This window comes from Telmatherina bonti (genome assembly GCF_933228915.1).
Source record: "Telmatherina bonti genome assembly, chromosome: 4".
NCBI classification, from domain to species: Eukaryota; Metazoa; Chordata; class Actinopteri; order Atheriniformes; family Telmatherinidae; genus Telmatherina; species Telmatherina bonti.
The window spans coordinates 30,613,530-30,631,716 of NC_136622.1; the positions used below are offsets into that span (position 1 = coordinate 30,613,530).

The 18,187-nt window shown below is 38.5% G+C and overlaps 1 protein-coding gene across 1 annotated transcript; it reads left to right on the forward strand.

Annotated features, from left to right (window-relative positions):
- Positions 1-4,760: 4,760 nt before the first annotated feature.
- LOC306754540 (chemokine-like protein TAFA-4) lies at positions 4,761-8,868 on the forward strand (the record flags this gene model as incomplete). The annotated part of the gene is made up of 3 exons (XM_079238558.1): positions 4,761-4,860; positions 8,310-8,465; positions 8,717-8,868. 3 exons carry the CDS (start codon positions 4,761-4,763, stop codon positions 8,866-8,868), a joined length of 408 nt encoding a protein of 135 aa, XP_079094684.1.
- Positions 8,869-18,187: the final 9,319 nt, after the last annotated feature.

Genomic DNA, 18,187 nt, shown 5'->3' on the forward strand with positions numbered 1-18,187 from the left:
GTGGGGATCAATTCATGTCTGAATGTATGATTTTGGGAGGAATAAAATGGTGTAAGTCTAAATGTAAATTCAATTTATGAATGTACTCTTGCATATATTGAAATATATTAAATGTTTATATAGTTTTATATTATTTTATTTAAGGATGTTTTAAAGGTGGAGTATGTAAGCGTTTCAATATTTTCAAAATAAATTAACTAAAAAAAATACTACAATCATAACTAGATAGTTTTTTTTTTAAAAACATGTAGGTTCCAGTCTGTCTATATTTGATGTGTTATTAAATTACAAGTTTAATTAATGACTAAGACCCTTTTTAAATGTTTGCCTACCAGTAAAAAAAAAGTGCTTTTTTTGTCATTTGTCATTAATTAAACTTGTAATTTAATAACATATCAAATATGGACAGACTGCAACCTATATGTTCAAAAAAACTTCTAATTATGATTGGAGTTATTTTATTAGTTAATTTATTTTGAAAATATTAAAAATCTTACATACTCCACCTTTAAAAAAAACATAAAAAGGTATACATTTCCAAGAAATATTCACATACTCCCTGGAATGCCTTGAAGTACCACCAGGGGTACGTGTAGCCCCATTTGAGAAACAGTGCTCTAAACAATGGAGTGAGGAAACAGCAGTGTGTTCAGTGAGACTTCTTCAAGTCAACTGGAAAAGAAACCAGTTCCTGCCAACAGCTTCATTTCTCCAAGCAAGTACTCAAATGCTTTTCGTGTGTGTGCCTCTACATGGCTGCAGGAAAGTCAATGCAACATATGAGTATGTTCCTGATGTAACTACAGATGTTGAGGGATCTCATGCCAGACCTGGGTATCAGGGCATCAGTTAACCACTGAAGTGTATGTGATGCATCATGGAGGCAGTGGAACTAGGCATGATGTCCCAGAGGTGCTGATGCACTCAGCCATAAGAGACCATTGTCATACATCAGAAGTAGTCTAGGTCTGGCAGTGGGTCTGAGGGTCTCATCCTGCTACCCGAACGAACATGGAGGTCGGTGTGGCCCTTGAAGGATAAAGCTCTCCAGGCCATCACTAAACCTATACCAAACCAGTCATGTTGGAGCTAGCAAATATGGCTATCCAGGTGTTTTCTAGCAAATGCCAGTTGGGCTGCATGGTGTTGGGCTGTGAGCACAGGCCCCACTTATGGACCTGTGCTCACCCCCCCCCCCCATGGAGTCAGTTTCTCACAGTTTGAACAGAAAAATGCACATTAGTGGCCTGTTGGAGGTCCATTTGTAGGGCTCAGGCCGTATTACTCTTCTCCTTCTGTAATGGAGCAGATAGCTGTCTTCCCACTGGGCTGTAGTCCACCTTAGGTCTCTTATCTCCTGGAAAACTGGCAAGTCTCTTGGGATCTACTCCATGCTCTTACCGATGTGCTGGGAGGCACACACAAAACTTTGCCACAACATTTATTGATGTGCCATCCTGGATACGCTGCACTACCTGAGCAGCATCTGGGGGCTGCAGATACTGTCTCATGTTACCTCGAATGTAAAGCCCGACAGAGTGAAAATGGTGGCCACCACCTGCAACTCCATTCTTTTGTAGGGCTTCTCTTGCCATAGGCTTTTGCTTCTCATTTCCATTTGTTGTCTGTCGCATTTTTGCAACAGCAAGAGAAATTGATACAGAATCAATGTTGTGTCCTTACTGGACAGATCCCAGAAGTATGACAGAATTAGACTTACATGGTAATAATGATGTGTTCCTTTGAGCTTTGCTTGTATATGAGATGTCAAGGGTGCATGCAAAAAGTCAAAGCACCAGAGAACAAAAGAGATGGCTCAAAAGATATGTTTGGATTTTTAAAATTCCTTATCTGTGCTTTGGTATTGACTCTTCACCAATTGGCCAATAGAAAAAGACATTTTTTGGGTCTTTTGAAAATAAAAGGGGAAATATATGGAGAAAAGGCTGGAAATGTTTTTCTGGACAAAACTTTATACAGTCATGTTTCTTTTCAAATTTGTATTTAGTTATTAAAATATTCTGATGGCAACCAACACACTGGTGACAAGGAGTGACATCAGCTAATGACGTCATAACTGTCATCATCAGATTTTTTTTTTTTTTTTTCCCACACTTTATTACAACATCTGTAGAGACAATTACAACAAAAAAGAAAAACAAGGCAAGGCATTTTTCCTTATTTAAAATTAACATACAAACAGAATCAAAAAACAACCTACAGGGTCAAACATTTTGCAGCATCGTAAAGATTAGCAACAGTCTGATTTGGATTAATAATGTATTTAATGGATGACAAGAATATTCTAAATTAATTTTTAAAGCAGTTTATATTTGGCATCTGTTTTTTCCATTTATTTTTGTGAATATGGTATTTACCCATAATTATAATAATATTTGTCAGTAGAGAAATCTCTTTGGTAAGTTTTGAGTTGTAAAAAAATAATATCTTCAATTGTGAATTGTTCAATTCCACTAATTTTACTATTTAACCATCTGTGAATATCTTGCCAGAATCTCCTACTCACTTAGCAGAAGAAAAACAGATGCTCTGTTTGTTCAGGATTCTCATGACAAAATCCACAGGGATCAACTTCAAAACCAAATCTACCCCTCAATGTCTCTGCTGATGGATAATAGTTATTAAGAAATTGCATTTCTTTCTTTTTGGCTGCAATTTGCCATTTCAGAAATTCCCAGTGGTTTTTGGATATTGCCGGATTGTTTAATATTCTATATTTGATCTTTTTATTATAATCATGATAAATATGTCTCTTCAAAGCATTATTTAAAAATTTGTTATCACATTTTTTGTCTGTGATCTTCAGTTCTCCAATCAATAAATTTGGAAGTTTAATTTGGACATTACAATACATAATTCCATTTTTTAACAGCTGTATCAGGACTAAAGGGACAGCTTTACACATTTTCCTATAGTCTTTGTGAGAAATCTGAATATTAAATTTTCTTTCAAATTCTTCCAACTGTGAAATTTGACCATTTGTGTACATAGAGACATCATCAGAGTTGATCCACTTTAAATGGCTTGAAGTCAGCCCAAGTGGCTGTCGGTGGAATTGCGCTGACAACACGCGACAGAAACAATGAATTTGAGGAATAATAAGGTGTTTTTCCAGAGAAATTCTCCTCGCTTCACTTTAATTCATTATGCTTGATTTACTGCACTACTGTTATGGTTATCTACATAATCTGCATTTAAACATTCAGATTTGATTGAAAATCAACACTATTTTTCTTAGGAAAAGAAGACAAATCTTTACATTGATCATGTGTTCAGGCTTTTAATTTTATCCCTGGATGAAAAAACTATTTATTTATTGTAACGACTATATCTTCAGATGCAGTTCATCCTCTGTGACAGGATGTCAATAGTCACTTTAAGCCTCTTAAGGCTCTAATGAAAGTGGCCGCTCATTGTCCGGGAGACAGATGGTTTCTGTCTTGATTAAGTTTTAATTTTCCTGACGGGTTAGGCTGAGGGCTTGTCGCCTTGTGTCCACAGACCAGCGCTTCTGCCTTGCATGGCATCCTGCGTGTCTACCTGCGGGGAAGGAACTGCTGCGTGAAGCTGCGGGATGATGACGTATTGACTCCGCATCAGTAACATGCGGGCGAGCTCGTGGTTTTTGTTTTTTCTTAGCTCATTTTAAAATGTGAATTTATATTCATATGACCTTTAAAAGGTAAGAATATCAAGACCAACATTTTTCTGCAAAGTTTTGTCTCCATCTTGAAAGACGTGATGTTGAAGGAAACTCCTGCAACAGCTTCTCGTGCAGACCAGTAACCTGAGGTCAGGTAAGTGCAGAGAGAAAGACATTCTGAGAACCACAACCAGTCTGATGATGTATTACAGAGATATACCAGCACTGCGTTTGCAACTCCGCAATAAAACGTGGTGTTTTGAAATATGCAAACAAGGGTTTGTCAAAATAAAACCAATGTAATGAAAAACATGTAGTCAAAAATGTTATTTTAGAGTTTTTAAAATATAACTGAGAAGTCAGTAAGTCAACAGGAAATGTATTAACAATTATTGTGTTTGATTATTTTTGTTTTCATCTAATTCTGTTTATATGTTTGTATGTATATGGTCAAACAATTTGTCTTTAATTCTGGGAAACTGCGAAAGAACATTATCATAAAAGCAAGCAATTGTAATGTCTAGACATATGAGGACAAAAACTTTAACTGCATGACATAGATTTTTTGCAAGTTTATACTTAATATGATATTTTTAAAAAAGCAAAGCAAATTTGTTTGTTTACCTTATTTTATGTACAAGATTATTCCAAGCACCTGACATAAAACATGAAAAGCATTACAACAAAGGAAATGCCTTAAGCAGACTAGTAATATGTTACTTCATGTCATTGTTGCTTTTGGGGATCTTTTACCTTTTGATTGTTTGTTTGTTTTTTTTAAAGTAATTGTCCCAGTTTTAATGTAACTCATCTAAAATGAAAGTTGCTACAGAGGATAGATCAGCTCTGAACACCGAGATGTGTTGAGCTGCTCTTGTCTGCTGTGAAACATTCCCTGATATGACAATACTTAATGAGGAAACCAATGTCACCTTTTAATGCCACAATGAAATATCAAGTTCAGATGAACTGAGGCAAATTCTTTGAACTTTATGGGTGCACAGTTTATGGAAAAACTTTTTTGCCATTTTTTCATTTGCATGAGTCCATTTGCATGAGTCTGTCTTTTCCTGCAGGAAAGCAGAAGATGAACACGATGACAAATCTGTTACAATGTAGCCTCCTTTTGCTCTGTGCTGTAAACCTCTGCATCCAGCTAGTGTCCAGTGGCAACCAAAGCTCCCGAGGACAGCCAGGTACGTGTCAGACCCAGTCCGACCACACACACACCCAGAGGGACTCATTATGGCTCCTGGTCACCCATTTGTTGGCCTGGTGGGGAGCTTGTTTAAAGACACAACACCTTGAGCTCGGCTTTGCTTCTATTTACAAATAATGTAAACACTGAAGGATAGTTCATGTCTTGTATCCTGCGATGGCAAAGTATATATATATAAAAAAAACATCTTGAATTTATCAGCAGCATTTTTTTCTGTACAGACTAATCTGTACAGCCAGTATGGACCAGACCATTTAAATATCACATTTTCTCAGAATAGATTTTAAAACCCTAATGTTGGCTTGTAAATGGTTGAGGCCCAGAATATGTGATATGTTCAGAGCATATAAACCTGTAGGGCTTTTCTTTCTTTCTTTTTTTCCCAGTAGGGCTCTCAAATCCAAGGATTCAGGTCAGCTAAGACCAGAATCCAGGCTAAACACGGAGAGGCTGCATTCAGCTGTTGTGTGGCAAACAAGTGGAAAAAACACTGTTAGTGGAGATTAAATGTTCTCTAAATGTTGACACTTTTAAATCCAGGTTAAAAAACATTTCTCATGGACACTACAGGAAATCTGCATCAAATCTTTTAACTCAACTGCTGTTTGCTTTTACTGCTTTAAAATGAACTCATTTTATATGATTTTTTTATCATTTTGCACACCCCTTTAATTATGTCTTAATATTGTTATAATTGTTTCTGTTTCTCTTTACATGTTTTTCAGTAATATAAACCACAATTAATTGACTTTATGTGTGAAATGAGCATATAAATACACTTACCTTGCCTTCCATTGTGAGCTCAGTGGTTCCAAAGATAAACTTGGGGTTTTGTGACGCACTGTATTCACTTTATAGATATGGTCAAATTGAGTATTTATTCATTCATTTTAGTTTACCTCTCTAAAATGATAATTATTTAAATGCAACCACTTCAGAGATTTCTTTCTCTTTGCTAGCAGATTATAAATCATATGTTCAAACAGAATAAATCATATCCCAAAAGGTTGAAAAGAGCTGCTTAAGACTGGGGGACTTCACCGGCCCTTTTATACATATATTTATGTACCGGTGTGTGTGTGTGTGTGTGTGTGTATGCATATACATATATATATATATATATATATATATATATATATATATATATATATATATATATATATATATTCCTAGGACTGTGCTTTTCTGGACAGAGATGTCTGATGTTTCACCAGGTATCTGTTTGGAGCCACTCCTCCAGTGTGGGGGACACGACCCCCAATGCTCTGATCACTATGGGTACTGCTGTTGCTTTCACGCTCCAGGCCTTCTCTAGTTCTTCCTTGAGGCCTTGGTACTTCTCCAGTTTCTCATGCTCCTTTTTTCCTGATATTCCCATCGTTGGGGATGGATACATCGATCACTACGGCTTTCCTCTGCTGCTTATCCATGATTACTATGTCCGGTTGGTTGGCCACCACCATTTTATCTGTCTGGATCTGGAAGTCCCAGAGGATCTTAGCCTTCTCATTCTCCACCACCTTGGGGGGAGTTTCTGGGACTTAGGGGTCTCCAGTCCATATTCTGCACAGATGTTCCTGTACACTATGCCAGCTACTTGGTTATGGCGCTCCATGTATTCTTTGCCTGCCAGTATCTTGCACCGTGCTGGGAGGTGCTGGATTGTTTCAGGGGCTCCTTTGCACAGTCTGCACCAAGGATCCTTCCTGGTATGGTAGATCTGGGCCTCGATCGCTCTGGTGCTCAGGGCCTGCTCCTGTGCTGCCATGATTAGTGCCACTGTGCTGTCCTTCAGCCCAGCCCTCTCCAGTCATTGACAGGACTTCTTCCACCACTTCGGTGATCTGCCAGTGGTACATCCCATGCAGGGGCTTTTCCACCCATGATGGTTCTTCCATCTCGTGCTCCTCCAGACTCCATTGTCTGAGACATTCACTATGTGCTTCATCCCTTGGTGCCCTCTTCCTGATGTATTCGTGGAGCTTGGATGTTTCATCTTGGATAGTGGCCCTGATGCTCACTATTCCCCGGCCCCCTTCTTTTGCGCTTAGTGTATAGTTGCTGGACACTGGATTCGGGGTGACCCTCTACGCATGGTGAGCAGCTTCCGTGTTTTGACATCCGTGTCTGACAACCCCCCCCCCCCCCCCCCCCCCCCCCCCACACACACACACACACACACACGCACACACACCCACGCCATACACATAAACTGTACACATATATATATGTGTATATATATGTATATATATATATATATATATATATATATATATATATATATATATATATATATATATATATATTTGTATATGTAAAAATAAAATGTCAAACTTTTTTTTAATATATACATGTATGTATGTGTACATAATATATACATGTATGTATGTGTGTGTGAGGGGGGAGGGGGTCTAGAGACTGCAGTAAAAAAAAAGGAAATTTGTTTTAGACACATTTGGAAAAACAATTATTCAATTAGAAAAAATCTTACTTCTGCATCAGCAATGTTGTTAAGCAATTGAGAAGAACCACATTATATTTAGATACACCCCCCCCCCCCCCCCCCACACACACACACACAACCACTGAGTCCTCTGTCTGTGTTTGGGATAATTACATGTTTTGCTTTTGGCATATTCTTTGATTACGGTCTGATTTGAAACACTTCTTTAGTTCTTCATTTATCCGCTGGTGCAGCTGATGCTGTGGGATGTGCAGCCACACGGGTCTCCTTGTTCCAAATGACTGTAGCAGTAGGTTTTAACTGCTGATTTGCTTCGTTGCTCCAAGTGCAACAGCAAGCGTCACACATTCAAAATGGCTTCTCTATATAGCAATGCAAAAGCAGATGTGAGTCAAGAAGCCCTTCTCATGCTGTTAATTCTGCTTGTGTCTGATCAACTAACACAGGGGTCTCAAATTCCAGTCCTCTGAGGCCGCAATCCGGCAGGTTTACCTTGTTTCTCTGGTCCAGCACACCTGAATCAAATCAATGGATCAAACAGCTTATTGTCGACTTCTTCACAATGACCCATTCATTTCAGTTGGGTGTGTCGGACCAGGGAAACAACAAAAACCTCCTGGATTGTGGCCCTTAGGGACAGTTTGAGACCCCTAGTCTAACACATTATATTCCATGACCTAACATAGTTATGTGGTGTTGATGGTGTTTCCCCCCCCCTCCCCTTGCATGTGTGCTGATGCCTTTTAACCACTGGGTGGCGCTGCAGCATTGCACCACCATCAAGGTATTACAAGTAACCACTGGAAAGACTTGCAACTGAAACAAGACGACTGATTAGAATCTAATGTTTAATGAAGCCATGAAGCTGAATTTCATCCTGTCAGCGGAGACCAAACCTTCTGCCACTGCGTGGAAATCTCACCTGAAAAAATTGTGTTTTCCCAACAATATTTCTTTGTCAGGGTCATCAAAAGAGAGGACAGGGACTTGTGAAGTAGTTGCTGCTCATCGTTGCTGCAATAAGAACAAGATTGAAGAGCGCTCTCAAACGGTGAAGTGCTCCTGCTTCCCAGGACAGGTGGCAGGGACAACAAGGGCGCTGCCCTCTTGTGTTGAAGGTAATTTTACAGAAACCCTCTTCTGACTCTCTTTAGACTAAAATATTCTGACATGACATGAAAGGCGTATATGTCCAAGTAGAGTCACTTTCCCCAGAATCTTCTGGCACTAAAGATTTTGAGGACCAAAAGAGTGATACATCTGATTGAGTTGTTTTTTTTTCCCACACAAGTCATCTTTTTGGAAGTCCTTCAATCAAAAAGTGACCTTCTGCAGTGACATTTTTCCCCTTCTCTCTCTTTCTCTCCAGCTTCAATTGTGCGTCAGAAATGGTGGTGTAAAATGGAGCCGTGTCTGGAGGGGGAGGAGTGCCGAGTTCTCCCTGACCTCACCGGCTGGTCATGCATTTATGGGAACAAAGTAAAGACCACAAAGGTGAGGAGGGGGTTTGCATTAGTCTGAGTCACAGTTCAGCTCATCCATCCATTCATCCATCCAACTATTAGCTATACCCAATTTATTCTTTTGAGGGTTGCGGGGCTCCTGGAGCCTATCCCAGGTGACACTGGACAAATGGAGAGGCGCACCCTTGGCAGGTCACCAGTCCATCATAGCCATTCAGTTCAGTTTTATTTATATAGCAACAATAACAATCAAAATTGTCTAAAGACACATAACAGACACCAATGCTTTAGCCCCCTTGAGAGAGCACTAAGGCAATGGCAAAAGATACCCTCCCTTTTCACAGAAAGAAACAAGAAATCTCGAGCGGTGGGGTTGTTGCTCAAAGCTTTTCAGGTTTCGAGAGAGGGAAAAAAAAGGGAGTGACATGAAAAGTGAGAGTCAGAAGCAAATGGGAGAATTCATGCATGCATCACAATGAAGCATATTAGCATACCTGCAGTATATATAAATGATAAATTCACATGGTTCAGCTTATGAGATGGAGAGTGGATGAAATGGAAAGAGCCAGCATTTAAGGTATTAATTATAGAGCAGCTGAGTGGGTTTACAGTATGCCCATGAGGTTGCTATTGTAAGGATAAACAGAGCAATGAAGCAGATAACTGTGTCAGTGATGACAGTCATTTACATTATGGGTGAGTATGATGGGGCACAACATGAATATAACATGTATCATTAACTAAGTGGAAAATTATGTCATCGGCCCCGAAAAACACAAAGCACATAATAATTTAAGATGAAGACGAAGTATTTATAGATGCTTAAATGCAATTGCGTGGCCAATTTCTTCTTTTTTATGGCTTTCCTCATGCAGACAAAGTTTGACACTCTTGTGAATACTCATCATAAAGCTTTATTTTCATAAGCTCTCCTTTGATGCTGGAAGATTCCACATTCAAGCATAATAAGTGCTCCCATTGGTTATATCAACCCACTTGCTCTCATAAGGCACAGCGGGCTCAGAAAACCTAATTCTATAATCTGGTGAATGATGGGGCCAAGAGGACAAACAGGAAATAAGCTGTGAACTAATACTGAGCACTAAAACCCATGTAATTAAATCTGACGGCCAAAGGAAACCCCTTTGCTTTTAGAAGCGCACTTTCTCAGAAGTTGCCTTTTTGTTGAACTGTTTTGTATTTATTATTCATGGGTTGGGAAACATTTTACAGTGAAACTGGGGCAGGTAAGCAAAGGGAGCATGCAGCAAGTGATCACTGGCTTCACAGTCATCGTTATTGCCATCAGACAGTCATGAACAACTAAATGAAACAGAACAGCGAACAGTTGTCCTTTACAATAACTCTCACATAGTTACTGTTGCTATGTCTGCCGAGGCTTTGTTCACATCTACAGACAGTTTTAAACAAACAGTTTTAGATTTATTTGTGAAAGAGTGGCTCCTCGGTTTTAAGTTTCCTTTCCATCCATTTAAAACACTGTAACATTAATGTTAATTGCCATTTCAAATTGCTCCCAAATACTTTATCCCCTGGCCAGGATTTGCTTTCATTCCTCCAAGCAGGTTCAAGGTTGTTTTAAGCTTGCACTTTCCCGTTGGTTTGCATCTCAGCCCATTGAAAATATTACAATATAGGAATTCAACCATTTCCGAGGCTGCGAGGATGCCCTTGCCATGTGTCCCGCAAGCTAAAATAACAGTGCTACTCTCAACAAGTTGGCAGCTGATTGAGTAAAAGTTGACTTAATTTGTACAATGGAAGAAGACAGCCTCAACAGGTAGCTGTACATCTGCAAAGCACTGTACCCTGCAGGATCTTTACATCACTTAACCCCTTCTTGCCCAAAATTCAGCAGTGAAATTTCATTTATAGCCGGAGGAGCTGCTGATGGATTAGGTCAGCTGCAAGCTTCCATACATGTTCAAGCCCCACATAAAAACTTTATTACTGGATTGATTTTTGTGTTAGTCTGTAATTTTTCAGTTGCTGTTTGTTCAAAAACAGAAGCTTGAAGCTTTCCCATGAAGAAAGCAGTAACGTCTTTTTCATGCAAGTGTATGAGGTTGCTTTGTAGCTCAAAAGGGATCTAAGCAGCCTTCTCAGCCATATGTAGTATAGCTGTGCTATATGTAGGTGTTGTCTCATGTCTAACTCACAGCTGTGGATTCAGTGGTAGCGAAGATTTTCACGAGCTAGTTTTCAGAACTTGCCAACACTGTTCAGCTTTCCCTCCTCCTACAAGTCACTTACTTGTTTTCTTAGGTTCTGCTCTATACTTCATAGTTTAATCAAGAGGAAGTAGACATTTGAGTTTTTTTCTCTGTAGCCTGAAAATGTAAGAGATGGGCACAGCTTCTGCAAATGTTTTTAAAGTAAAGGCAATCCAAAGAACTTGATGCATGCAGTATCTCTAATGACCAGCAGGGGGGATCTCCTCTGCTTGTAGAAGGAAACATGAGCAGTTTATCAGCTAATTACTTGACTTCTTCACAAATGTGCTTAATAAATAACATTTTTTGTTTGTTTGTTGTTTTTATTGTTATTTATTAATTATAAGACTTTATTAGTAAAGCTCTGTTTACAATAAAGTAAATGACTAATTGGGTGTGGTTTAGGGTTGCTTGTGATTGACAAGTTACTGTTATATGGGTGTAATTGCATACTTAGGTCTTAATTTACATTCAAAGCTGCATTTATAGAAGTTTTCCAGGAAAAAATATCTTACAGGTTCTTTTCTTGCCTCCTTCCATTCCCACCACGTGAACCAGCACATTTCTGATGGGTTTAGTATCCCAAACTTATTACCTATTTCTCTCCATTAGAAGCAAAAAAAAAAAAAAAATGACAGTAAATCCTAAAATCTGCTGTGTCATTACTGTTTGTAAACATAATATCTGAATCATTCATACCTGCTTTAGATGGCTTAGATTAAACAGGAGCAGCTGGATGGATAGATAGATGGATAGACAGATAAATAGATGGAACGCATCTTGCGTTAAAAAACTGAGGTCTCTTCCTGGTTTGTCTGATTCATAAATAAAGTGACTGGTGGGATTAGAATCTAGTTCACATTTAATTTGTGTAACCCAGTCTGTGCTTTGCTTCACCATATTAATAACAAAACACACAAAACACAAAACTTTAAGTTTGGACTGGTGATGTTTTGCAGCTGGGAAAGGCTCCAGTCCCCATGATTGATGGATATATCAAGTTATGTTTGCTGTTGGTGTAAATGTGCTACGCAAAACAAGGCTCAACAAACCAGTGTTTGACTCCACAATGGTAACATCATTTTGTAAAAGCAGACTGGATTTTGGGCACTGACTTACATCCTGATTTTGGATTCTGACAGCTGTCCGCTGTTTTGTCAAAATGTTTATGATACAGAGCATGTCTCACAACAGTAATACACACACTTTTCCAGCATAAGTAGTTTGACAGACCTCCCTGTAGTTAAACACACTGAACAATGACTGCACAGCTGTTTGGAGTTTGGAGCCGAAATCTCTGAGGAAAACCATGAATCTTTTTTCTGCATTTGTTTTTAGGTGGCGCGGTAGCAAGACCCAAGATCTGTCTAATGAGTGGGATCGGAGTCTGACCTGCTGCAGCCAACTTCAACCCCATCAGACTGAGAAAGAAAGAAAGAATTTAATTAGCTATCTCCTGGCCCAGCTTTAACCTGCAAGAACTCATTATTTTAATTTCCTTTTTGTAGAAACAATTCTATTTTGTATTAATCCCACAGAGAGAGCAATCTATTAACAATTGACTTAAGATAAAACGATGCAGCACCTTTTTCCAATCCAAACAGAGAGCCTCTACAAAACTCTTTGTTTTTGTGCTTGGAATGCTGGGCACATTGTGATGCGCTCAATCAAAGTTTGGATGGAGCTGCTGGCAGACACTTAAAAAGAGATTTTATGGATTTTCAGGTGGCAGAATGTGAGCCTAGTCAGTGGCTCATGACTCTGTGCCGTTCAAAGAAAAAGACTACAAATACTAAGGAATTTATGATTACACTATGTACCATTTTGTAGTCAACACTGTCCCTTAGCATACCTTTAGCTTTCTAAAGAGGTCAGATCCCTTTAGACTAGTCCTCAGCACAAAGAGGAACAAAATACTCCCACACACACATAAGCACACATACGCGAATGCTGCTTTTTGATTCCAGTGGTTGGACGGGCCACCACCTGCAAGGCTATGATGGCATGCACACAAGCATGAAGCCCTGACGCAAAACAAGAACTGTTTGAAATGCTAATCATGAGGAGAAATGGGAGAGAAAAGAGAAGAGGAGCTTCTTCACTGCTGAGAGTCTTTACTTCATGTTCTTTTTTTGTTTGTCTCTCTAAACTGAGGGCTCATGTGGAGGGGGCTCTGCTTATAGTAATAATGGGAAACAGGGGCTTCTCTCTGCCTTGAAGCAAATAATAGCCACTAACAGAACAGAATGTTTATTTCCACTTGATCAGTTGTCCCCTTCATGTGCATAATATTTCCCCCTCTTGCCTTTCTTTATCTCTTGTGTTCATTTTGCATTTTAACTTCATAATGAGGAGATATTTTATAATAATGCAATCAGCTGCAAATCATTCAGTTTTTAGGTATTAGACTTGTGTGAAGGCCACATGCTGTGCAAGCTGAGAGCTGAAAATTAGAAGCAGTCTGCTTAACATCAAGCAGTTCTGCTTTGTGATTGTTTTGGGTAGTAACAGGGTACTTCACTAAGCTACCATGTTTTTTTTTTTTATTCATTTATTCATAGTTTGCTTAGTAAAAATTTAAAATTTAATAATCATTAAATGTTATGAAGGCTGTGAATGATGTTAAAAATGTGTTTTTTTTTTCCTTCAACTGCGAAGTGATTGAGAGTGATATGGATATACTGTTTGTTCTGTCACACCATATTACGTAAGCATTGTCCTTTTTCCTGGGAGCTGTGTGAAAAACAGCATCTTCATGTGTTATATAGTAGCTAAATCCAGCAGAAACTTGTGATGCAGTTGACAACAGTTGGATAAAGAAGAGTTGTGACACTTCAACAAGAGGCTTGTAAGGGCTTGACTGTGGTCAAATGTAAACATGTGGCTGTGGTAGTCCAGCGATACCACCAAGTTGTCTGTGATACTGCACAGTAAAACTGTGCTCATGTTATCTGGGAAGAATAAATACTAAAGGATTTATGAATAACTTGACTGAAAATGATTTTAGCTTGTATTTATTGCAGATCGCCTGAACCACAGGAAGGACTCGCCTTATAACCAGCTGTTTAAGTGATGAACTTGAACTTTGGTTTTTGGGTGTCAGTAAAAAAGCAAATTCAATCTGGAAATATCATCTTGTTTTGATGCGGTTTTAGTCTGATGCTCTGCCCTTTAGTTCAGATTCTTGGTTAGACAAAAAACTTGAAATTGAATTTTTTTTAATGATGTCAACTCGGCCGGTGTAAACCAGCAAACATTTATTTAGTATCATTAAAATTCTTCAAGAACTTGGGTTGCGTGTGTTTTCTGGATGAAAATGCTTCTAAAACTGATGTAGTTTGAACACAAAGAAACTGGATAATATGCACTGCAAGTTGAGAGCTTTTTCTTAAAGTCCAACAACTGTCTTCTCCTCTGTTCCTGTTAGACTATTCCCCATCTTGCAGATTTGAACTCACATTATGCAGAAGTGCAAAGCTCATTGAAGTTAAAGGTCCCACGACTCTCCAACTAGTCTTAAAGCTTAACTAGACCTCGACAAGAAGGCTTTGGATAGATCAGGAACTCATGGAGCTCCAACATTACCGAGGCTGAAAAGAAAGAAGAGCTGATGGGATTTCTTTATTTAAATGCAGAAGAGGTTGATGTAAGACTTGCACATAACCATTTTTAAATGTTCTATGTTTATTTTTTGACGCACATTTTGAGACAGATTCTCTGTAATTACCCACGCACACACATTGCACATTGTATCGTTCTTCTGGATATATTTTGTACAGTGACCCTTTTTGTCCTTCAGATATTTAAGAAGCATTAGCTTTGCAGAATGAGGTTGGTTGATATCAACGCTGACATCAAATATCAACAAACTCCTTTTTTCTAAAATACTAATAACATCCACTCACAGCTTACTTTTCCTGATTCATTTTCAAAGGAGCTGGTGTGACATTCATTAGGTGACTTTCTGATGATCTGTGTCTCTGATCAGTACGCATTCATACAATCTCACAAAAGTTTAGGAAACTTTTGCAGTTAATTATCTGGGAAAATAACCTTAGAGTCAAATAGAGATGCTTTATTTCCTTGCCGCCTCACAAATTAAACAGAAACCCCCTCAGCACCTGTCAGAGCATATGACTTTAAAAAACACATATCCCCAAAATCAAGACGACAGCAGCCAAAATAAGGTAATTTATGCTAAAATCTCAGATGGAAACGTTGCTTATAAACAATATCTCAAGGCTGAGACAAAACTACTGGAAATTATAGATGATAATGGATAAAGGAAGATTAACAGTTCACTAAATGAGATGAACATACTTGTATTATAAAACAAATCTGTACACTTGAGTCTCAAAACCTGAACCAAAACCACAAATAATTTCTGCAGCTCATCTGACAGCTTCTCGTTGACATGTGGAAGAGCAGATTCCATGTAAGTGGATCTCTATTTGCTACAGTGCTTCATGTTCACTAAAAGAAAATAAGCTGTCCTGGGGCACATAAAAACATAATGGAAACATTGTTCTAATCCCCTTTAACAAGTTTCCCCTCATCTGGAACGGACACAGTAAAAGATGTAAACACAACCCTTCTATATATACAGTATATGGATTGTATATTGTGCTTGTGAACTGAATTAGCCCTGCTTTACTGCAAACATCCATGCAGAACAGGGTTTGTAGGGATCTCAAATGTAAATGTTGAATGTAGTGTTTTCCATGTCATCATGCATGCACATTGTGTGGAATAAAGAGGAGTTTTGTGTAATTAAAATAGAAATGAACAATCGCACTTTAACGAACAAACATTGATTGGGCGCCATCAGAGTATGATGTATTCATAAGCCTTCATGCCTCTTAGCTATAAGCTGCAATGATGACAGATGCTGTTATGAACTGAGAATCATGCTTCATGTCACCACTTTGGTATATTTATTAAGATTTTTGTGGTTGTTTGTTTCTTTTTCCAAGTTTCTGGAAATAAATGGAAAACAAAACTCAGTTCATTATAAAAATGTTCATACTTCATATTTAAACTTTTGGCTTTTAGCTTTTAATTTTTTAAAAAGAAAAACTTGTCTCAGTTTTATTTCATAAAAATGAAATGCCAGCAGATGAAATTAATGCTAATGTAGGTTATTTCTGCAGTTTGGCAAACTAATTTCAGGCCTTCTCTATGCAGCTAAAATGATAACAAATGGGGATTAAAACCTTTTAAATTATATTCTAATAGAAATTAAGTTCAACATGCTGAATCAGTACGTGTGATACTTTGGAAAGTCAACTTGGGCAGTTTTAACTTCTCCTGCACACAGGACTGTTATTTTCTCTCAGATGCAGCGTTGAGCTTCATGGAAATAGTTCTCTGGATTCTCGGGTCGTTTTATGCACACTGTCACTGAAGGTTTTAATGTGTTCAGCAGTTTTATGTGCAAACCAGATGGCTGTGTAACTGCTTCAGAAGTTCCTTTTGAGCCTGACTGTTGGGCAAGTGAGTCACACTGGAACATGTGTCGCTCTTTGCTGTGAACGTGTCTGTATTAGCTTCATACTGACTTTTAAAATGACATTGTTGTGGCGCAGAATTCACTCTCTCAGATCTGTCGATTTTATGGTTTAAGTTTTATCCTCTCTTCATTGTTCAAGTATTACTTTTAGTTTTTGTTGTATGTCTGAGTAGTGATTGCTGCTTTTCTTTAGATTTTTTTTAAAATCTTTTCACCTCAGATGAAGTGGTTGCTTTTGAGACATTGGCTATGTCCCTGTTATCTTAAGCGAAGGGTCAACAACAGCGATGACCACGCACAGCAAGTGCCACACAAAATGCTGCTGGGTGTGGGCCACAAGTCTGCAAGGTCATAGACTGAATGATACAATTTGTAGTTGATGATTTAATGTTCAGCAATGAATGCATCATTGTCTGAATTGAAAGCTGCTGAAGGCCGCTGCCAGCCTGCAAGCCATACTTTAAGAATCTGTGATGTAGTTAGTGTGGGTGGAAGAAACTCTAAAGTCTGAATAAACACTGCTAAGCTTGACTAACTTTACCTTTGCACAAATGCTATCTACATTTTGACATAGCCTGTGCCAAAAAACAAACATACATCCTTTCCAAAACATACACTCTTCCTTGATTTTGACCAGGATGTGGTTGAAAAGTCCATAAATTGGCTTGAATGCATTGAGTTAGCATGTTTATAGCTTGGCATCAATAGAGCAGATGATGCTTCATATAGTGTTGGCAGGTCACACAGGTCAAGTCTGATGTGGAAACTCGCTGTCAAAGTTCAATATCTGGGCTGCATAGACGCCCCCAACCACCAGTATGTCAAAGTTTACACTACCTGTTGTTAACAAGCACTGCAATCCTCTTTCTTTCCCTTTACCTCACTGTCTGTAGCTTCTTTCTCTTTCTGTTCTAAGAGCAGTATAGAGAGGCATTGAAGTCAGAAACATGCTGTTACGGCCATGTAACATAACATATTGTGGCACAGTGAGACACATAATACTCCTTTGTTGATATTACGGCTGTGTTCCTATCAGGGCTCCATGCTGGTGCACTTTATTGCACCTGATGACACATGTTTGCTTTGTGTCATCCTTTAATTTCACATTTCCCATGACCATGGAGGAAGAAATTGTCAACATTTCCTCCTCTTTTCTTTGTGTTTTGATCCTGCCATATACCCATGAATCCTTTTAAGTAGTCTAGATTTTGTGGATTTATTCTGGGCGTTACTTGGGCTTTGGAAAACTCAGACAGGTGTAGTTGTGTGTAAATAACTCTTCCACTTTTGTTAGTCATGAGGAATTTACAGTGTTTTGTCTCTTTTTTTTTCTGCTCATATATTTAAGACAAGAACACAGCAGTAATATCAACAAACAGAAAATCAGGCTGCATTTTCAAAAGAAAATAACTTTTTTTTCCCCCTTCAGTGTACTCAGTATATTATGGGCAAACAGAGACCTTAAAGTATGACGTGTCAACACAAAACACTGCCCCGTGGGCCACGGGTTCCATATAATCCATTCATTACAGCCTAATTTTCTTAAATATTTTATAGTGTCCTGTATTGGTAATTGTAATTCGCTGTCAGTCCTCATTAAATCATGTGCCAGCATGAGCGGCAGGGACAGAAAA